Below are 23,225 nucleotides of genomic sequence, written 5' to 3'. Positions count from 1 at the left end.
CAGGTTTAGTCTATATCCCAGGTCTTCCAGCTGCTTTTTAAACAAAATTTGGCAGTCCACCCTCAAGTATTTTATTATTTTTTGGATAGGTACAAGGAAGAGAAACTGTAAGATGGGTGGGGAGAGATGTAACAGCATAGAATGAGCACCAAGACTTGATCTTGTTTAGTTAAGTATACATTGTATTTGCAGACTAGACATAACCAACATATCCACTTAGTCAACCTGAGCTTGGATTGTAGGGGGCAGGTGATGAAGAGACATCAATACATCAGCAGGTGTGTCGGGGTGGGGGGTATCAGGTGATATCTCAGACAGCACTTGTCTCTCTGATTTTGATGAAATTCTTCCAGCGTTTAAGAAATTTTGCTAACTGCCCTTTTGGGGGCGCTAGAATTAGAGGTCAAAATTTAAAACATTAAAAGGCCCCAACTCGTACATGGTAAGTCCAGTTGACGCAAAGCTTGCTACACACATCCAGCTATCCTAACAAAATACACTGACTGGCCTAATGAAGGTGCTATAATTAAAGGTCAAAAATATTACTCAAATGTGATATCCCAGACCATTGATCTGATTTTGACAAAACTTGGAGGGATGATGCATCTTCACACTGTTACAGCGTTTAAAAATTACACTGCTTGGCCTGATGAGGACGCTATAATTAAAGGTCAAAATTTTAAACTTTGAAAGGCCATAACTGGTTCACCACTGGTCTGATTTTGAAGAAACATATGAGAGATGATACATTTTGTTACTGATTGCCCTATAGGGTGCCTGCATCATTCCTGAGGGATGACATGTACTGTTGCCTTGTTTCAAAGATGACATATCTATCTATGGTAGTGCCGGTTGGTTCCTAGACAGAACAAGAGGTTAAATCAAACTGATGTCACAGAAATACCAAGAGTATCATGCACATACAAGCCGTATAACCAGACCTTTGCATCTAATCAAGTATCAAGCGCCCCCTGCTTAATCTTTTAATTATATCTATCTGTGTTTCTGCCTGGCATAGCACCAACATTACCTGGTACCTGATCACTATCATGTTGGTCTGCTTTGCCAGAGGAGTGCCTTGTTTTTCAGGGAGGTCTGGACTGCTGAGGGATGAGCACTTGGCATGTCTGTCTCCACAGAGCAGGCCTCAGGCTTTTTATGGAGCTGTCATCCAGGCCCGGCTAGGGAACAGCTGTGGAGCCCCATCTCACCCCCCCAGTCCGCCAATGTACTGAACCCGAGCTAATGTCATCGGTTTGCTAATGCATTGTCCCGCTGCTGTTGGGCCTACTGCCCCTGTACACTATGGCATGCTCATACAAGGGAATTTCACTGGGGTTCAGTTAGTGGTCATGTTGCCAGATAACAAGGCTGCACAAGTAGGCTAATACAAAATCCTGCATGTTACAGCCTCATGCTCAGATCTACATATGCACAGAGTGTTGGTTAACACCGGCATGTGTTAACAAAATTAAAAAGGAGGCATCTTAATTTACATTGGAGGTATGTTGCCTGTCTTACAAGAGTAGGGGAACACAGCAATCTGACTGCGAACCAACAAAATGCATTACTGCCTTCCTGTTTTTCTACATACAGCACCTGTTTTCAACACGTGACCACAGGCTTTTATAAAATCCTAAAATGAATCATGGCAAGCCTTTGTCTTATTTGTGCCAAATCAAATCAGTGTAGTTTACATTGGCCTAATACATCTGGCTTATTTGATAAGAGTAAAGTTGGCAAAAGCTAGCCCTTATGAACTTATGATTTTTGTAACTATAATCCACAAATAATGAATAAGGAATCAGATGAAGAGCGTTTTGTGTAGGCAAATTGGCTCATGTGCCTTTATGTTCTTATATTTCCATGGTATGATAAGACATTTGTGTGCATGTTCGGTTAGATTGTTATTCCACTGATGCCTCTGTGAATATATTATATTTCTGGTTGATATTTCTTCAGTAATTAGCATTTAAAGAGCGTCTATAAAGAGAAAAACAAAGCTTCTTGCAGACACGTCACCTCTGCAACTTTTTAATTTAAAACCCATGGAACATTTTTTCTTTTTAAATGCTTCTACTGTGGGGGTTTCATTCTCATGAACCCCCTCCATAGTGTAGATTGTCAAAGGTTGAGGTGGCAGCTTGTAGCCTGCACCCCACAGACTGTAGCTACACCCAGAGCTATTACAGAATCTTTACCCTGATACATATCTAGGTTAGATATTTGAAAATGAATGTAGACCAGCACCAGCATTTTCCTTTTGTTTGACCCAGACCGTATTTTGCAGAAACACCATTTGGCCTAAATGATTTTGAGGGGGGAAAAAAACATCCAACAGTGTAATTGTAGGCCTACAGGTTTTCACCCTGTAACCAAATGCAGCCGTGATCTCTGCCTTTGATTTGTTAGGGATTAATTACTGCATACACTCTTAGGGTTAACTATGCATACATAGTAGGCATGCTACATTTGACTTTTAAAATGCTTATTTTAGGTCTAATTAATAACTAATAGGCTTTTTAAAATAGAAAATCTGATTTGTTCATTTAATTCCTGTTTGCAAGAATAGCCGTGACCTGTAAACCCACAGGCCAAGTGAAGACAACAGGCTTACCAGAATTCACCAGTGACTAGTGGCGTTTTGCATAAGACCTAATAGGCCTTAACCTATTCTTCTAATGACAAACCACTTTGATATTCCTAGAACACACAGGGACTTAAAGTGTGTCTGTGGTACTGTGGACTTTATGTATTTATGTATTTAATATATATATATTTTTTTACCTTCATGGTATCAACACTCAGTTTACCCACCTTTTTATTTGTGGAATAGTTTACCCACCGTTTTTAATCAATCTTTATGACATAAATCCATAGGCCTGTACATTATTGTAAGTAGTATCAAATTGATAAGTTATATGAAGATTTAAGGAAAAGGCATGAAACAGCCTCATGCTTTTCTGCAAATATTGGCTTCATCGACTGGAGATTACAGGATACCCACTTATTTATTTACCACTAAATCTCTGGGTGTCACGATGATATTCCTATAAGGACTTACAGTTTTGGTGTCATATTTGCTTGTAGTATCTTTCTAAAATGTATAGTTCTTTTTTGCAAGGAATTAAGGGCCTGTGAAGAAATAGAAATATGCGTCTTATTTTTTGTACGTTTTAGGCTTAAACTGCCCGACAGATATATTTAATTTCATACAAATGGTGTGGTGTAATATAGCCTATAGACTAGCCCTAACCTAAGGACCTAACATCATATATGTATACAGTGCTGAAAATAATGACCGTCTAGATACATCTAACACACAAACGACATAACAGTGCTTACATTATATCTTCAATTTTCATTTTAAAACAAATAAGCGTTCTGACAAATATTGCCAATAAAGCATAGCCTACCTCCTTGGCCAATTCGCCTGAAATTAAAATACGTAGGCCTTCAGAATAAATAAAAACGTTGCGCTTATAGGCTATTCAAAAAAGTGCCTTCATCTTTTTTACACAATATATATGGACACATATATATAAAACGTCCATTATTGTTCATTGAAAAAGTCAACGCTGGTATGGAAGTCCAAAGAAGAGAATCTAATTTGTCAAAAAAGTAAAACTTCTGATGGAGAAATGGAAATGTGCATTTACATAGGCCTACTTTAACAAGATGAATAAACATTTACAAATGTGTAAAGTGGTAGTCATCCGCTCTGCAGAACTAAGTACCAAACAGCAGCTGGGTTTCATATGCCCAGTTTTTTACCCCGCCGGTCGATGTTGATGGCATGAAGTTTTGATTTTATTATGTGCTTGTTCTGTGATGGGCCTGTTCCCGTCTCTTCTCGGTGTGTAAAACAGTATACAAGTAGTCCAGTCTATTTTCCTTGACTTGTGGTGACGCAGTGAGCGCTTTCCAGGCCGAGGGCATGCCTTTGTCATTCAGTGGTTATATTTTTTTTATTTTTTTTTTCTCTCTCTTGCTTGAGTTCACTCGGGTCAGACTGTCGTGCGTGGCTCAAGTCTCTGATACCGTCCTCTGTCTGCAGATGGTCCGTGCCATCACATGACGCAGGGCTTGATGTCCTGGTAGGAGACCTGCTGGTGGTGGTAGTACGAGCTGCTGCCTGGAGAATGCATCGCTGAGGAAGTCATGGCGTTGAACGAGAAGACGAACTCCTTTCGGTCACACATGCTGGGAGACTGGGAATGGTACCGAGGAATACCTGCAAATACAGCAGAAACAGACAGGTATTTTAAAATATGAATAAAGCAAATAAGAAATATAATGTAATATAAATGCAAAGCGACATTATTAATATAGGGATAAGAATGAATGTATAGGCCCATGTTGATCATTTCGAAGAATCTTAACATAAAAAAAAAAAACTAAAAAAAACAGGCTAAGTGCGAGGCTAAATATTTATATGCAATATTTATTACAAGGCTTTCCGCCATAGCAGAAACTTGTATTAATTATCAATGATAGATATTTCCTCATAGGCACAATTCCTCATAGGCTAAAGCAATGCAGTAGCCTATTAGGCCTATAGGTCAAGGTGACAGCTTAGTCTATGTTGATTTTATTATTATTATTACTATTACTATTATTATTAAAACTTTAAATAAAAATACTTCATCCAATTGAGTATCCTATTAAATTGATGCCGGTGTTTTCCTTCCGCACCTGTCTTATCTTTGTGACAGGTGGCCCTATAATGAACATTGCCTGATAATTAATAATCATAATAACTACAATAAACAACTAACTAACAATAAACTGTGTTTGGAATTTGTAGAGACCGGATGAATATAGCTTCACCCTATTTTATTAACTGTAAGATCATTTTAGAATAGATGTGTTTATTCCTTATATCCCTAAAGTCCATTTAACGGCCACCATGATTAAGCTTGTCCAGATGAACGCAGGACAGAGTCTCAGAGAGGGAGGGAGGGGTGTTGTAGCCTAATTGACGGTGGCCTGCTCGCACGCCAGTCCCGTAGGACCCAGTGCCCCGGGGCAAGGCAGGCCGGCTCTAACCGCGCTTGTTTTTCTTGCCCCGAGATTGGCACGGCTCTAAACTCGTGTCCCGGTAGACTTGCCCTCCCGAGCCTCCCGTTACCACTTCCAGGAATTTATTCGGGAAACATTTGCGATGTGCAAACCCGCTGATTTTTTAGGCTTATTTGGAGTCACATCCCAGTTAATGGAAGGCAGGAAATTGAAGAAGCCTATGCTCAGCTTCCATTTGAGAAGCTGCTTATTTTTAGTTACATAATTTTCCTTACTCTACTATAGAGCAAAATCTAATTCTAATACTCCTCCCATTATGTAATAGGCCTGTATACAAAGTGGCAGCAAAATAAATGCAGTGCAATGCAAATAATGTATTGTAATGGTCAAATAAATGCAATGCAAATAAATGTATTGTAATGGTCTTCAACAGTCCTCAGACTCTGGGGACTGGTCAAGACCATTACAATTAAGTTTGAGATACGCCTATAAAAATCTGTGACTCACCACGATGGATCCAACTCAGAAATATTGTTTATACCCTTTATTATTATTATTGTTATTATTATTATTATTATTATTATTATCATTATTATTTAATTAGTTGGGCCCTGGTGTTTTAAAATAGCCTATAGGAATTCTTGCATCATAAAATGTTTGTTTTTTTTGTTTTTTTCACTGACTTCAGTAAATTTTCGTCCACAATTTGCTATTGTAAAATCAGCTGCAGTTTTATATTTATATTTACATCTCCCCCTGGTTACTTTATAAAATCAGATGCAGTTTTATGTCTCTCCATGGTTACTGTGAAGCAAATGAACTTACAGCACTAAATGAAATATTGGTATTTGGCCTACCTTGTAAATCTGTGGTACTGTGCCCGTTCTGGTGCAGGTACGGTTGGTCTAGTGAATGCGTGGGCAGACTGGGCTGCAGCGAGTTCGCTCCTGGGTTGCAGGGAGACAGAGGTTGTTGCTTAATGTAAGAAGCTCCATTATTCAGTGAGGCCGAGGGGGCCGGAGCCCAGGCCGAGGCTGAACTCGAGTAGACGGGATGAGGCTCCATTACTCCCCCGCTAGTGAGCAGTGGGGAGGCGGAATTGTCATGGTGGGGATAATCGCTCCCGGTGGATCCTGTACAACTTCCCATATAGGAATGTCCACTGTTGGCTGACAAGTGTGACATGGAGTGCCCGGACAGACCCATCCCCTCCATGTTACCTGCCAAGTGTCCATTCATCATCCCAATCCCACTGTCCAGAGACAAACTGTTGGGCGGGCAGGATAGGCCCCCGCCGCTCCCCTGGAAGTTATAGGACTCGGGGAGGTGGTTGAATCCCAGGCCGTTCATCATGCTGTACATGGGCTTCAGCGCCTGGCACTTGCGCCTGAAACCCCTGGGTCTCCTTCTGAAGGAGCCTTCCTCGAACATGAACTCGCTAGCCGGGTCGATAGTCCAGTAATGGCCCTTCCCGGGCCGGCCGAGGCCCTTGGGCAGCTTAATGAAGCACTCGTTCAGGGACAAGTTGTGACGCACGGAGTTCTTCCATCCCTGATATGAGCCTCTGAAAAACGGGAAGCGGCTCTGTAGGAACTGGTATATTTCACTGAGCGTCAGGCGTTTGGTTGGAGAGCTCTGGATAGCCATGACTATCAGCGCTATGTACGAATAGGGGGGTTTCTCCGGTCGACGGATCCCTGCGTTTGTCTTTTTGGTTTTCGTAGTGGATGAGGCGGTCTCCATCACCGCGGTCTGTCCGTGCGGCTTCTCCGGAGCAGACATCGGGCTGCTCTGGGCAGGAGTCTGCGCTGGGGGCTGCTGGACCTCTGCCGTCATTAGTTAACTTCAATCTGCGTGGTGGCAAACTTAAAATTTCGCGTTCCACCTTACAATACAACAATACAACGTCGAATAATAATTCACATAGACGTAAATAGAAAAAAATACCGATAATTATCGTAGGCAAACTTTACGCACGAGCCAATGGCGAGACTGTCCTAACACTGTCTTCCTTCTGATGCAGTCCTGTACCAGTTTGAAGCCTGACCGCCTTGTACGCAGCGTCCGAAGTGGGAGAAGGAGCAGAACAGGAGCCGCTTTCCACTTCAGTTGGTGTGTTGTCGTGCGTCCGAGGAGCTCACTTTTTACTTATCTGTTGCCATCAGCGCATTGGAAGCTGGATGTCTTGGCCATCCTAATGCTGGGACCCGCCCAGTTCCCTCCTACTCCAGTGGTGGGCTGTAGCATGCACATCTGTGTGCGTTCACTTTTCAAGGAAATGTTTTTTTCTTCCTCTTACATTGAAATAGTGCATATATCTCCCATATAGCCCACGCAAACAACCTAACCTATATAGAAAGTCATTGAAATAGGTTATAATGTAAGATATTATATGAACAAACACAAACTAGTGATCACACCCAGCTGTTTTATAGGTCAGGGCCTGTAGACCCAGTCATTTAATTAATTGTCTGATTTTCTGTTATGACTTTTTTTTTTGTTACTTAGAATATTGTGCATATAAGAAATGTATATTTACAAGCTTAACCGCAAACAGCTCTCCATGTTAAGCCAGGTGGATAAAGCACCAGCCTTGCAAATAGGTTATGCCTGAATTTTTATTCAGCTGTGATTTATATTATGAAATATTCTATGAAATATTTTTTTAGTCTATGAAATGCTTTTACAAAAGAACATGCCCCTCATATTCAAAACCACCCTCCTGATTTCTGTAAAAGATAGACAGGAACATGGGCAGGATGTTTATACAGCAAAATGTAAACATTTTCCCTGGCCTTCTTTAAATAAAAAATCAAGCAAAAGCCCCGCTAGATCAGCTAATACTCAATCTGATGGGATATGTCCGTCTACTCGCAGCGTCTTGAGTAGATGTTAGACTTTTTTACACAAGAATACAGTATTGTTTGTGTGATGCAGTCATAATATTTACGCAGGGACACAAGGGGAGAGAGATGGAAGCCCTGCCGAACTATGAGCACAGAAACTCGGACGGGGACTTGAGATCGACTCCTACAAGACACTTGCCCATCGGAATGGTCCACGAATAAAAGTAAGGCAGACGCAACAGTTTTCAGACAGAATATCACCGGCAAAACTGTGCTCGGTCGCTCGGGCTAGGAGGAATTAAGACCTGCATGCGATAACAAGGAACTGAAATATCCAGGATTGAGTGACATACAACACCACAGAAGATTATAATTAGCAACACGACAGCGGCAGGAGTTGATTGTATATTCACATGGAGCTGACATTATGCATAGGGTTCTTTAGATTATTTAGTTTAATGTATTTAATTGATCTAAAATTCAGTCAGAAGAAAAGGCGAATCAGTTTATTTTATATCTCCCCAGTCGATAGTTTAATTTTCGTTCGTTTCTACAGCCTTTTATATAGCTGTGTGTGTGCGAGAGCTACTGAAAGACGATCAGTCCATAACCTAAAACTGTTGACAGTAGGTTGCTTATTGTTCCCCAGAGATCCCGATAGCTGCAGCCTGCAACATTTTGCCTTGCCGTGGCTTCAGTCAGTTGGGCTTGTTGTCCTTCTGATCTCTGCCGGCGTTACTGTTTATTATTGGGGATGCTTATGATTACTGTCGGTTTTGACATAATGGAACATAATACTGGACCAAATAGAGGATGGCCATTTTTGTAATTTTACAGCCCTAATCTGTGCGTAAAACCAGATAATATGTTTGGAGACGTTGGTGCCTGTGCGTAAAGGTTGGAAATAGCGCTATTTTTTTGTTTTAAAATGATTTGCCAGCACCGTGTTTATGTCTTTAATTTGAGGAAACATTTTTTTAATTAAATTTCGAAATAGAACTGAAAACATCGAATGGTGTATTGATGTTTTCCTTGTAATTGTCCCGTCCAGAACAACCCTAACGGTTGGCTTTCCTCCTGCCTGGCGTTTTGCCACAGGGAGAAAGCCAGTAAGAAAATATGTCATTGTCAGATTTTCATAGTCAACCCAAAGGTGAGAGGAGTACACAGAGAGTATTTGCTGTTGCAGTGGAGGTTTAAACCCAGGAAAAGAAATTGATAGAAGTAGTAGTATTGTTTTAACCGGTCCCTACACGGCCACTCGCTTGGAATGAGGCCCACACATTTATCAGCGTAGCAGACCACCCAGCGCGCTCTAGGGGCAGGCGCGCTCCCGTCTTTTCTCTGCCCACTGCATTTAATTACCGCTGATGACTTCATTCCATTAAGGCGCTTTTTTCATTCTCTCACACGCTTTCGCCCCACTTTGTTTTTTTACTCATAGGTCCACCCAAAACCAATGTCCATGGCTAATATTTACGCAAACCACCAGTGATGGGTTGTAACGCGTTACTCCTTGACTCGTTACTTTTCCCAATAACGAGTAGCCTAACCAATAATCCTACTATTTCAATGTCAGTAGTGATATTAGGAGTTACCAATCAAAAATAATGAGTCGTAATCAAGTCTTAATATCATATTGAAATTGATCTATCGAAAACTTTGCAGTTTAAATACGTTTTCTAATGGATATTTTCAAATTTGCTTAAATTCTATCGTGTTTATCGTTTGTATAAGCGAGTCATGTGTAAAGGGAGGAAAGGGTTACTTCAGAAGTGTAGGTAGCAGATTGTGTTCGTCATTACTGAGTCTCTTTACTAAGTCCCGAGGTCATAGCTTCCCTGTTGCTCCATCGCAGACGAATTCATGCACTTTTCCATGACGTCCCATAATGAAATATTTGACAGCGCTGCATCCTCAGGAATGCTCGGCCACTTAGGTAGAGGTACACCACAGTCCTGACAGTCTTTCCGGGCTGTCTTGCAGTTATTTAGTGAGGAGAAACCAGTTGTGGACCCCTATATGCGAAGCTGCTGCAAGGCTGTATACATAAAGGTTCCTTACATGCTTCCCCCAGTCAACTCTAACTGCAAAGATACACACAACGATACACAACATCAACAGGCAGAGGAGTCTGTCATTTTAGGGTTTTTTTCTCGGTGTGGCCCTGAACGACATTGTCAGAGAGAATATTTGAGTCTGATGTTTTGATTTGCTCTACTTGGGATTTTTCTTTTACTGGTATGATGCTCTTTGGGGGATCATAAAGTTACACTCTTGCACATTCCTCTCATATTGATGTTACAGTGTGTTCTTCGAGAGAGCCATATAGGCTTATAACACCATGCCACATCATTTTACCAAGTGACGATATGGTGAACTTCAAAATTATTGCTCATCCATACCAATTAGGCAAATACACCAAACGGACTGTGGATTCTATGGATCCAGCAGCTGCAGTGGTCAGCAGTTTAATTTGATTTGAGCCACAGATTAAACTGTTTGAGGAGATGTAGTCCGCGGTTAGCAAATAACATAGCACAAAGTCGCTATTGAGGAATTTAAATTGATAAACACAGATAGATTTGATCTTGTTTAGAAATTAAAATGGCGGTCTTGACACTGAGAAATAAGCTTTTTGCCTCCTCGGTGCTGAAGTGGAGCCCGAGAGGGTCACCAAAAGGCTGCAATGGATTTGTTTGGAGGAGCGTGTGACAGATTGATCGATCAACTGGATAACTGCACCAAGAGGCCGTAAGTTCATCTGACTTGAACTTGAAATCCATGATTTTGGAGCAAGCTATCTGTATAATTTTATTTTATTATCATTATCCATGGTGCATTTATTTGAGAACAATAATTTTAAATCAAATACAGTTGATAGCCTGCCTTTTTCAGAATTCAAAGCCTAATTTCTTTATTCTGCACACATTATATGTTTTATGTTTTATTTTTTTTTCTAACTTTTGTCCTAAACTGACGCCTATATGTCACATTGAGAGAAAAAGCTGGGATGGAAATATTTTAAGTATATATTTGTATTCATGAAGATTAAAAGGTTAAAATTCCTAAACAGCGTATTTATAATAAGAAACACACACACACACATTAGTCAGAGGGCCTAGATAGAACAGGCCTAGTGTTTGAGCCTATTTATAGCCTATAAATAGACTATTTAATAGGCTTAATAGGCAGTTTAACTTTTGATAATGACATGCACACCATTTTTCTGATTTTATTTGTTTGTTTTTTCATGTTGTACATGCCTATGTTATAGGAAGTGTGAAGAGAAAACATTCAAACAGTGCAAACAACACTTTGACGCACAGATTCAAGTAGGCAGCTGTGTCAGTTTTGCAGGAATACTCAAGATAAAATCAGGTAGGAGTGAGTTTTAGAAATAAGCTTGTCTGTGTACTGCTGGTTTTATTCTGTGATTTATCTCTCTGTTGTATTGACTTGTATTGTAAGCTACTGAATGCAGGACAAAAACAGAATTTAAAGAAGTTCATAGATTGTTTTTAGTTTTGATTCGATTTAATATCTTCTATTATACACTCCATAATGAAAAATATTAAGCTTCGACTGTATAGACTAAAATTATTTTATTTACATATTTTTAGTAAAATATGTTAAGCAAATTTGGAGACAATTCATTTTGTGTCTCCCACTCTCCAAACGCGATAAATAAATTACAGAGGCATCTCAGTTGGTTTGCTTGCTGTTTGTCTCTACAGCATTGTCGTTTTAATTGAAAACAGTATAATGTCGAGGTGGGTACCCCCTCATCACTTTCCCTGGCGCAGTAGGTGGCCGTGTATATTTTTGTTTAAGTGGTGTTTATGTGAACGAGAAAGGACGGGATTGCTAGCAGACCGCTGATTGCGCGCATTGGGTCGCTACATGGATCTGAAGTGTATTTGATGGGCACCACCCTTTCAAGTAATCAGCAGCAGCGGAGTTGCGCTCTATGACTTTTTAATTTTCTTGGCGATATCTCGCTGTTAGACCTCCTCCGTACCTTGTGCGTAAAGGCGCAGGGGGAGAAGAGGTGCTTTTGGCACAGCGCCCCTCACCCTAATGACTCGATGGGCACTTAGGCACGTGAACTAGATGTTTATATGTGTATATTGCTCTCCGTAGCAATTACACAGCAATCTCCATACTCAGTGTGGAAATATGGAAAATCGATCCCTCAAGAATACAGGGACTCTGCAAACATCCTGTCTGCTGAAGTGTCCTTGAGCACGGCACTGATCCCAGACCAGCTCTATGGGCTCGCGCAGACCGTGCATTCTGACTCAATTAACTATCACAGTATTATTACATTGTAATGCGGTGGGGCGTAATGTAGCCTATCAGTTCATATTTGCATCCCATGTGTCATGTTGCTGGTGTTGCGTTCAGGTGTGAATTCAGCAGGCTGTGATCGGTGGACTGACGGAGCTGAGGCGTTTATTAATCTAATTTCAGACAGATCCACTTTAGCGCTGTTATTACCTTTCTTCACTCCCCAGTCTTTGTTTAAAAGCTTCACATGACAGAATCCAAGCGGAGGATTCTCCAGAGTGGCTCCCAGCTCGTCTGAGCAGCTGTAGGGAGCAACTGGAGAGTAAACACCTAAACTCAAATTTACCTACTTTTTAATTTGCGAAACAGTTAGTCACCTTAATTCCAGCCTGCGCACCGGCTTACCTCATAGGAAGTAGTAGGATGTAGTGCCTTTTCAGGGAACTAAATAAATGTCTTTTGTTTTTTTTGTTTTTTTGGGTTTTTTTTCCCCCCCATGAAAATGCAATTGATTTTTGTTTATATTGGTGATTGTTTGCCTTATAAGACCGACTGGAGGTCGACAGTAGTTTACTCACCTTTTTATTTACCACGGCATTACTGTGAGTACGCTATCCTGTGGGTTTAGCCTTTAATAATCAATTTACACATTCCACTTATTATTTTGAATCGGTAGTTATTGAATTGTTATCAGAGAAAAAAAAAGTGCATAATAATTAAATAGTTGGTTCTGTTGTCATTACTCATTGGTTGGTAGGCTACACGTGTCATGAGGACTACGTCCACGAGGCCTGTATGCTTCAACGGTACACCTGCAGTAGGCTAATACAAAAAGACTGAACACTTTCCACTGTATGATTGATTAACTTCGATGCTTCAGATGATTGTAAATGATTGCAAAGCCTGCCTAATAGAATGGATTTCATGGGGGCATCTTGAGCTTATTTATTAATGTTTTAATAGAATAGCCTATTGGGCTAGGTATAGGCCTACTATTTTTTATTTAGCGTTTTATTATCTAGGACAAATTGAGCCTCAGTTGTATCCTCCAATGCAATCTTCAAATTATGATAAATCTAGGTTATAGGTCCTCTGGATCCAGGAATAGTCGCGCCACTGTTGCACTGTGGATGCGTTGTTCTCTACAAACAGGGAACTCGCCATCTCAAAATACATGAGTCATTTTGCGCAAGCGGCATTGTGAGAACCACAGCCTTCTCAGGAAAACTTGGCAGGCCCTCCCGCAGTAGTCCCTGGTGTATAGTCAAATTAGATACTCAAATCACCAGACTGCCATCCTCTCAGTTCAGTAGGCCTATTCACTTCGTCATATGTTCAAATAAAGTAGCCTAGATTTCGTTATGTTTTGAAAAAAGAAAGGACTCCCTTTGACAGCCTTGTGTTGAAAAGGAAATACGCCTTTCAGGCAATGAAAATGTGAATAAAACCATATATGTGAAATTCCTCCTGGTTTATTTTGTGATCACACACAGCACCGCAGCATGATTTGACACGGCTGAAGGACAGGAGTGGGGAGGATTTGGCAGGTCCAGAGGTTTTACAAATTCCAAACTGTACAAATGTGGTCAGCACTTGCAGCGAAAATGTTCCATCTTTTTTTTAATACCTGTAAATGGCATTTATTCCAACAAGCTGGCAGGCTGTTGTCTGGGTGAAACACAGCAAACAAGTAAACAATGCAACAAGAGAAACTATTGAAACAACAAAAATATAAGTACTCTATATTTTTTCCCCTTTTAACTTGGAGGTCCAGACTTCAAAGTTAGACATGAAAAGCATGAGAAAATATTCTGCTTGATTGTGGATTTAGTGTAGATTTTCTTTGCTGTTTATAGACAGGCTTAGGGTTTGTCTTTCTGCTAATCTCCAATTTATGAATATGGATCAGCTAAAATTAGACGTTTGTTACACATGAACATTTTCTAGAGTTTCACGATGAAATTGTTTCATGGTGATTTTTAGGCTATTTAGTCATTAAGTTAATTTAATACTTTTCTGTTCATGATGCTTTTGTTCACAATCAGACAAGACATTTGGTTTATTGACACTAAGTCATTTTGGCTAAATAAGAAATGACTAAATTTGTTTTCCTGTAACAACCGTATTGGTTCCCCTCAAGCTTTTATGTTATCCTTTATTATTATTGTATTATTGTGTCTGTTTGTAGTCCTCAAATCATTCTTTTTAAATGAATAATGCATGTAAAAAGACTGAACGTTTTAATAGATTTAATAGGTTCCAAGTGTTTTATTTTTCTTTGAAAGCACAGAACTAAAAAAAAAATCTTTTTTAAAATAACATTGGTCGTTCAAATTGATATTATTCATAATTACATAAAACCTGGAAGCAAACTTGGATTAGAAAGATTGGACTCACTGGTGTTGTTTTAAAAGTAATTAGGAATAACTTGGCATGCTTGCCATCAATTTTTCTTTCTTCTTAGCTATTTTTTTTTATAATTCTCTGATAAAACAGAATTTATAAAATCTGCAAATTATTAATACAATATATTGTACAAACATATTGCTGCATGAATTAATTAAAATGTTCTATTTTAGATGCCTGAGTGAAAGCGAGCATGTTTTTCTGGAGATGGTAACCACTTCCATGAGCACCTCCAGTGGGACGGCACCTATCAGACAGGCCCAGGGACAGCTGAGAGGTATGGATCAAAAACATTAAGCATCACTATCCTCTCCTTCATCTCCAGAAGAAGACTAAAAAATCACTTTGAGTTTACCATTTTCCTGTTGACACTTTTCCTCGGTGCTGTACTTCAGCGCTCTGCTCGGCTCGACTATGGCCTTTCTATAGGGAGATTCTTCCTGCCCCACACAGTGAGTGGGACCCTCCCTGGCGCCCCACACTGCAGCCCTGCACACCTCCCAGGGCCAGTCCAGCATGGTGTGTCTCTGATGCAGGGGGAGACATCAATAATAAGAGCTGAAGCAGAAACCACAGTCGAGAACACAAAAGAGAGAGGGAGGGCAGACGCAGGCCACAACCGGCTCTGCTGCAGGTTAGCTCCTTTGATACTGCCTTGATGGCAGTTTGATGGGTGCACATGGGGCGACATGGCTTTATACGTACGTGTTTACATGCCTGTTTACATAATATGTATGGTGTTTACGCGCAGCCCACCGACTCTTTTTCTTTCCTCTGAAGGGGGATTTTCCTGTGGCAAGCTGCTTCGGAAAAAGCAATTAAGAATTCCCAAACAGTGCACCACAATGGGAGATATCATTTGTGCAATGTGTGTTCCATGTCCCTTGCAGTTTTTGTCTGGATTGGGTTGGCTATTTTTAATCTGCGCAGAACCGAACCCACCTACAGACAAACCACAAATTGAACGAAGGGGAGGTGGCTTGGGGTGGGGGATGAGTGGGCATGGTAATTGCCTATTGTGGAGCTCAGACTCCTCTCTTCTGCCATAAACAGCTTTGGTAGTTCACAACATGATACCCTGCGCTCCAGTCAGTTTGAAATGAGGGCATATCCTCATTGTCTGTGGGAACCCATAGCCGGGCGGTGGTTGGAATCAGTCAGGAATGCTTTGGGATGGTAACTGGATTCAGTTGTAATGCCCGGCTCTCCGCAGCGGAACACTAGGGTGGGAAAAAGGCCGAGAGCATTTCCTGAGCAGAGGGGGGTCCCAGCGAAGCATCACACACCATGGGCATCATGTGACAGCGATCCTGCCAGGCCTTAGCCTGTGATCCCAAGTGGAGAGGAGAGGATAGGAGAAAAGAGCAGAGAGCAGCACAGCAAGTGAGAGGGGGGAGAGACAGTGCCAGTGGAAGAAAGAAATGAGATGAAAGGGAGAGGCTGAGAAAGAAGAGGAGTGAGGCACAGAAAGTTATGATAATGCAGCAAGTCAGGGGATAGTAGATGGAGGAAGAAGAGGGAGAAAAAAAAATGCACCTTTAATTTTCCCTCTGCAAAGAAATATACAAAATTTTGCTTGCAATATGCCATCATTGTAAAATAATCCAGCAAATAACCTGAAGATTACTGTTTTTACTGAACACTGTATTTCCAGTTTCAGTTTCTTTGTAATAAATGTAATATGAATCATAATGAACAGTCTTTTATGCTTGTGTGTGTGTCTGTCTGTCTGTCTGTCTGGCTCTCTCTGTGTCTATGTCCATGGCTGCATGTGTGCATGTATCTCTGCACGTCAGAATGCTGTTGACTAAATATATGTGTGTGTGTGTGTGTGCGTGTGTGTGTGTGTGTGTGTGTGTGTGTGTGTGTGTGTATGCAGACGTGTGCTGGCAGCCAGACGTTGCTCCCTGTGGCTTGTGTAAATGTTGTGAGGATCTCTGGAGGAATCTTACCCTATAGTTGTCAAAGGGCTTTTTATTTCCACCTGCTACCGGCCTCTTTCCGTTGGTCTGCTCTATAACAATGGTACTGGGAAGGCAGTAGAGTGCAAAGTGATTGATGTTGGATTGTGTTTGGCCCTTCTTCAGATTGGGGCCTGAAGGGAAGTAGCTATCCCTCCCTTCCACCTCTCCAACCCTGCACTAACGCAGGGCTTAACAGGGCAAAGTGCTGATCAGGCCTTTCTCAGAAATCCCATTTTAACAAAGTGCCAATCGGCCCAAAAGACAAGTTGGCAGGCACGTATAAACAGGGTTTTCATGACTCATAAATCAATTCACCACTACACGAAACAGGATAAAGTTAATGTATGCCACGCCATCGAACCCAAGTCGCTCCCCTCCGTCTTCCCTCCAGCCATCGCTCCCTTTTTTGTCCTGCCTGGGGGCTCCTTTGGGTGAAAAGAGATACACGCTCATCACAGCTGCATTCTTTCCATTTTGCTGAAGAGGAGTGTGGCAAAGAAGGTGATCTATCACCCAAATTGTCTGTCTTTCTTTCTCTCTATTTCTAACTTTCTGTTTCTCTTTCTCCTTCCTCCAGGCTGGAGTGGGCAGGCGTGCGGCTTTGGCCACAGGAAGCTGTGAATTCTTTGGAGAATGGAAGATGTCTTAGAGGGAGACAGACTGCCCCCCCACCCCACCCGCCCACCCCAAAATGACCCCTGACCCCTTCATGTGTTTATATCAGACCATGGAAGTGAGAAATAGTGATGAGTCACTCTGGCTCTGTGTTTACACAGAGTCACGCAAGGAAGGAAATCAGCCACGGTCTGCTAAAAGTGGCGAGGTGAGAGAGAATAGCTGCAGTCCCCCGGCGCTGCTGTGATTTACCTTTCAGAGTCTGAATTTATTTCACGTCATCTGTGCTGCAAGGAGTTTCTACCAACAGAAAACAGCAACATTTGCAGTGTAGTAGGCTATCGTCCAGGAAAAGGCAACTGTGATTGTAGCAAGGGCCAAAAAAATGTTTTGTCCCAGAGAACGGGCCAGATGGTGTGAACATGTGTGTGTATCCACTACTCTGCTACTTATTATATGATTAGACAGATATATTAAGCAGGATGGGTCATCAGTTGAAAGAATGTGTATAAATTAAATTGCAAAATACTCCTGATTTTCACATCTTCTGAGATACAATGTGTTACATGTATTATGCACCCTTTGCTTTGTTTTCAACGCCGTTCTTAGACAAAATAAATGCTCAGGATAGCTGTACACCGTTAGGGAAAAATATGTGTGTACAGTAACACCAAATTCTGCAGTGATTAAATAAATCATTATAGGTCACCAAAAATGTTCCAAGTCCATGTTTGTTTGTTTTTTTATTTTCAAAAACCTTGGATAATGTTCATCGAATCATTCTGAATTCTGCTTATAATTTAGTTTATGGGTTAGTTAGTTAGTTAGTTAGTTAGTTTAAGTTATTTTGTAAAATAAGATTTAAAATGTGATTGGGTGAAATTGTCCTCAAAGAATTGAAGGGCTTAAACACCTACCTAACAAGTGATTACATGGTCCTTTAATATCTGCCTTGAAGATCTAATGCTGTGGCAGTATCACACAGCTGGAGATTTTGTCTGACATGCCAGATGGGAGCCAGCTCAAAAAAACAACAACAAAAAAACAAAACATGGTTTAGGTGAGATAGTGTGAGCTTAGGCAAGCTAACAGGTGAGGGTCACTAATAGCTCCAGTGACCTCTGTGTTTGTGACAAAGATGTAAGCTCAAATGCAAGATGCCTAGCTCATTTTTCAACAATACCAAATACACGCAAATTGAGGGTTTCTAGAGATCCAGTAAATTGAATTGTTTGCACTATAACAGCACAGGCGGGATAGAGAATTTGAGCTGAGGCCATATTTAGAGGGCCAGACGTGGCGCTGCGGCCATAGGCTGACATTCACCCATCGGTGCTATGGTGTATGATGTGTGTACATTTTCAATAATCTTCTGGAAAAGTCTGTGCTTCAATTTATAGGCAAAATAATATATATGCCATATGGGTGGATATATATTTTATAGCATCAAAAAGTATTTATTTTTCAATATTATGTCAAGAATTTTGCTTACTGTATTATAAAATGTAATTATATCAATGTGAAACATTTAACTAATGGTTAATGTGTTTAACCCTTTTTTATGTGCATTGCATTGAGCTCTTGAAGACTTTATGATGAGTGTGAAGTGAGTTTCCTACTGCGGCCAAGGCCAATGGTTGAAACGTAATGTCCTTGTTGCCATGGAGCTACATCCATCCACACTGTGTGTTTTCAGTTTGCACAACTGTTGTTTTTGAGAGACGGCTCTAGTTACTGTAGTTGTGTTTTCTAAATAAAAATGACACTCATCCTCTTGCCTTTTATTTGTTTTCAGCATCACATTGGTGCAAGAAACTTCATCACTGGCTGGAGAGAGTATCCTCTTACACACAGACACACACACACACACACACACATACCCACAATGAGAGAGTCAGCAGCTCTTATTTTGGCCGATCTCTCCTGAATTGTAAGTCCTGTCAGGGGCTTTGATTGATAGTTGTGTTTATCACCATATTATTAAGTAATCAGGCTCACCACAGCTGGGCCTGAAGCTCCTTAATTCCAGTTACAGCACTCGGCTTCATGCTAATTAAAGGTTTGGGGAAAGTGTTTATTTTTGTGAATTTTTTAAAATATAGTTGTCTGTGTTTTATGAGAGTACGCTGATTGTTGTATTTGTATCCTCTCTGGAACATTTAGTAGCAACCTTTAGTGATCTGTGCGTCTTCATCCGAAAGATCATGCATATTCAAATGGACAGGAGAGAGGAAATTATGCTGCGTAGACTGTATACAGAATGTAAAAATCTTCTCGTACCTCTCAATGCTTGGGGATCTACACTTTGCATCATTCTAAAACATGCAACACGACAATCATAGCACATAATATCTTAGTATATAATATGAGAGGGGCCATGTTCTCTGTATCAGCAATGGTTTCTTCTCACTTTCCCTATGCTAATAGAGTCTGAGGCAGGCTGCGTTTGTGTACTTCTGAGGTAAACACAGTCATGGCAAAGTGGACATGCTGCTGAGTGTGTCCTGACTGGAGACAGAGAGCACTGTGGCACCACACTGGAGACACTGGCAGCTTTCTAGAGGTGGGGTTAATGTGATGAATGGCCATTTGGTAATGGGCCATGTATTAGGGTGAAATGGCTCTTTTAAAAGCTCCAGCTCACACTGTTGCTATGGGCAATTTGATTCAGGAATCAATCAGGTGGCAGATGTTTCATGTTGGATCAGACAACTCTCTCTCTCTCTCTCTCTCTCTCTCTCTCTCTCTCTCTCTCTCTCCCTGTCTCTCTCTCTCTCTCTCTCTGAAACTGCTTGTAGTAATTAAATGAAAATATAACTCCATGCAGACAAAATGGTCAACCATGCTGTTTGAAAATCTTTGATGAACAAAAAAAACAAAAAAATTAGGTCTATTTTAGGAACTGCACATATGGTCAGTTTTGATCCTAAAACAAGTCTAAAAACAAGTTAATCATGATTTGTTCCTTGGAGCTGCGAACGCTTCATGCTCCTTTGTGCCTACAGCTGTCAGACTGTACTTCCTGACCAAACCTCCCCAGTGTCAGCCAACTAGCAGGGTGCTTCAGCAGGGCGCCTGCACTATCTATACAAACTGTCCTGGAGCACCTATATGCTCTGGACTAATCTATACGGTATTGCGCAGTTTATATGTCTTCAGTATATACTGTATGTCTATAACATTTTCTGATTATGAAAAGATGTACATTGTCACTTTTTCTGTCCGCATGTTTTTTTTTTCTTCTTTTTAATGGGTAGCCAGTAATGCACATACCCGAATCTGCATGTTCTGTACATGTACATATTATCTACATCTATAAAATGAAGTATATCATATCAGGAAGGTGTATAGTGTATTACAACATGCCACTTCTGTAATAAGTATTCCCCCCTAAACCTGTTAATGTGAATAGGAGAACATTGTTGTACATTTTTGTGCTATTTTGCACATCCTGTTAATGCTGGAATCAATACTTTTTTCCCCCACATTCATACATTTCTTCTTAATACATATTGGAATTCTTGACTGTGTTTTTATATAATCCCCATTTTCTCTGGTCTTCTTATATCCTATTTTATATATAGATAGATAGTTTCTGGACTGACCCAATTTGCCCTCAGGGTTCGTTAAAGTGTCATCCAGTCTAAAAATCTAAAATCAATAGGTCCAGACATTTTCAGCAGTAGTGGCTCTAACAAAAGAAAGGACGTTCCTGACACTAAAATTAGGGAAGGGCAGGATGCTGTTTTCACGTATATCTCTTTTGTCTCTCTTTTGAATATAATTCCCTGTTTAAAATTGAAGATAATAGTAAACAAATGTTTTTACATAATATACAAATGAACACGGAGCACACTGCGAGGCAAGGCAAAGAACTGAATAAAAGTATGGTTTACCCTGCTGTGGATTAAAAGTATATGTGCATTCTGTTACTTGGAGTAAGAAAGTGTAAAGTTTGGCGTCTGAACCACTTCATTAAAGTTTAATTTGGCTTCGGAGTCATAGCATTTTGATCTTTGCCTAATTCGAGGAAAGAGCCACTTAAGGACGTGATGATGAATTCCCTGTTTTTCTGTCGCGGTGTTTCGACTGCAAGATAAACACGGCCGGGAATAAATTCAGCAATAGCGAATCTTTTGGTGGTCCTGTTGTTTACTTTAATGCTATTCGTTTTCTTAAGGGGTTATGGATCACTGTCCACATTGTCCACTTATCCAAAGAAGTAGACCCTGACTACTGAATGATGTTTTGCTTCATCAATAATGACCAGTATGTGTCATAGATAATGGTCATAAATGCTGTAGCCCCTATTTGTCTGTGGTTGACCTGAGAACTCCGGTTAGCTAAAAATGGATTCACCTTGGTTTATCTATTTTTCTAAAGAGGTCATGTGAAGCGGAGGAACTCAAACACACTTAAGACGTCTGCTTCTCCTGAATTTCCCATCTAGAAAAAGTGGAGTAGATCACTGTGTTTACACTGCTGTCATTTATTATGGCGGTATTTGGACATTTTATTGGTTTTGTACCACAGAGAGGGAAAAATCCAATCTGAATGAGGGCAATGGCAGCGATCTGAAATGTTGAGTCTTCTTGGTTAAGTGGATAAGCTTCATTAGAGAATGTTTTAGCATGGGGAAAAATAATTAAAGTGGCATAAACACAGGAGCCCTTCAGGCATTTATCTCAAAATCGGATAGTGGTGGAGTTCACGTCTTGCTTAGTTTATCACTCCTGCTGCGACCTAATATTGAATAAATAGTAATAAACACTCCAGAGGTAAACCTGCAGGGATTCCCGCTTGCCTTGTGCGTTATTTATTTCTCATGATGTAGTGTGTGGAGGAGCAAAGGAACGAAACTCAGTGAAATGAGATTATTTGCCATCTCCCAATGCCCAAAAAGCAGGCAGGCTGTTATGGGAGGTGATCGCTCAGGATACATACAGTACGTCCCAGTCCAACCTTATCACAGGTGTGGGGAAGGACAGACAGATGGACAGACAGGCAGCCAGATGGTTCCACTTTGACGTCTGTTAATTCCAGGGAATCAATCCTAAATGACACCTATGGGATATACAGAGTGGATTTCCCTCTGATGCAGATTGGTAGTGGTTTGCAGATGAAAGACGGTAAAATAAATAAAGCTGTGGCGAGCAGGCAGAGTTCTTCTGTCCACACACTGCGACCATAATGGGATACATACTGACGTGAAGGGGCTGTGGAGGCCTGCTCCTGTTTTCACCGCTGTTGCCTTGGAAACACTGATGAACTTCTGCTGCTAGTCTTTCATGCCTGAATATTTGTGTTAACCTTTGTTGTGAGAAGTATTCAGTGAGATCTTTTTTCGCTCTTTACAGGGGAGCAAAGAGTTACCTAACTGGTGGAATAATAGCGATTCGGAGAAAGTAGCTCTGTTCCTTGTCACCCATCCTGCTGCTCTAAATGCTTGCTGGCCCGCTGCTGCTGATACTGTTTTAATCCTAAAACAGGTCATTAAATCAAACTCAGAAGTATCAAATGGCTTTTTAACCTCCTCCAATCAATCTTTTCATCAGCTGCTGTGTCTGTGGTCTGCCTGGAGTAAGAATAGTAATGGTAAGACAATACAGGCTTGTCTCATCCTGGCTGGAATCAGCATGATACTCCTACAAGTTAAACTGACCTCCCATTCCCCTCCTGTGCCAGTGCAAATTCAACTATGTATTGTGCAACATTCCAAGTTAGCTAGAGAGCTCTTCCAATTTTTTCTACCTCAACTCTCTTCTCTCCTGAAGAGGTAGAAGTGGTTTTAAACAGTTGGCCCAGGGTCAGTTGAAAATAAGAGATGCATGTTTATGACACATTTAAAAAAGTACAGAGGTGAGGGAGACTAGTGCTGGTAAAATAGAGGCGCTAATCAATGTTTTGTCACTGGTGCCACTGAGGTGATTTATTCAGATTCTGGTCAACTCCCGTCTGATGCCCTTCAACAAATCACAGCCTGAGGTCTGTTAACCCCACACCAGGCTCAACTCTGTCTCCCTCTCTGACCCCCACGCAGCCCACAGTGACCGGGTGTAACGCCCACCATGGATGACGCCCC

The 23,225-nt window shown here is 41.0% G+C and overlaps 1 protein-coding gene and 1 long non-coding RNA gene across 2 annotated transcripts; one reads left to right on the top strand and one right to left on the bottom strand.

Annotated features, from left to right (window-relative positions):
• Nucleotides 1–65: 65 nt before the first annotated feature.
• foxf1 (forkhead box F1) lies at nucleotides 66–7,150 on the bottom strand. Its single transcript, XM_071538630.1, has 2 exons — nucleotides 5,880–7,150; nucleotides 66–4,234 (listed from the first exon to the last, which is right to left on the bottom strand). Exons 1-2 carry the CDS (start codon nucleotides 6,856–6,858, stop codon nucleotides 4,071–4,073), a joined length of 1,143 nt encoding a protein of 380 aa, XP_071394731.1. The 5' UTR covers nucleotides 6,859–7,150; the 3' UTR covers nucleotides 66–4,070.
• A 719-nt stretch (nucleotides 7,151–7,869) lies between these two features.
• LOC139660476 (uncharacterized) lies at nucleotides 7,870–18,913 on the top strand. The gene is made up of 4 exons (XR_011696555.1): nucleotides 7,870–8,092; nucleotides 14,738–14,841; nucleotides 14,960–15,198; nucleotides 17,106–18,913. It is a non-coding gene; the product is annotated as an uncharacterized lncRNA (long non-coding RNA).
• Nucleotides 18,914–23,225: the final 4,312 nt, after the last annotated feature.

The sequence above is a fragment of the Centroberyx affinis genome, unplaced genomic scaffold (genome assembly GCF_046629955.1).
Source record: "Centroberyx affinis isolate AG114_WGS23_722 - 3 ecotype Tasmania unplaced genomic scaffold, CSIRO-AGI_Caff_v1 ptg003319l_1, whole genome shotgun sequence".
Lineage (NCBI taxonomy): Eukaryota > Metazoa > Chordata > Actinopteri > Beryciformes > Berycidae > Centroberyx > Centroberyx affinis.
Note: the sequence above shows the minus strand (reverse complement) of the source record. Positions and strands in the feature narration are given on the sequence as shown.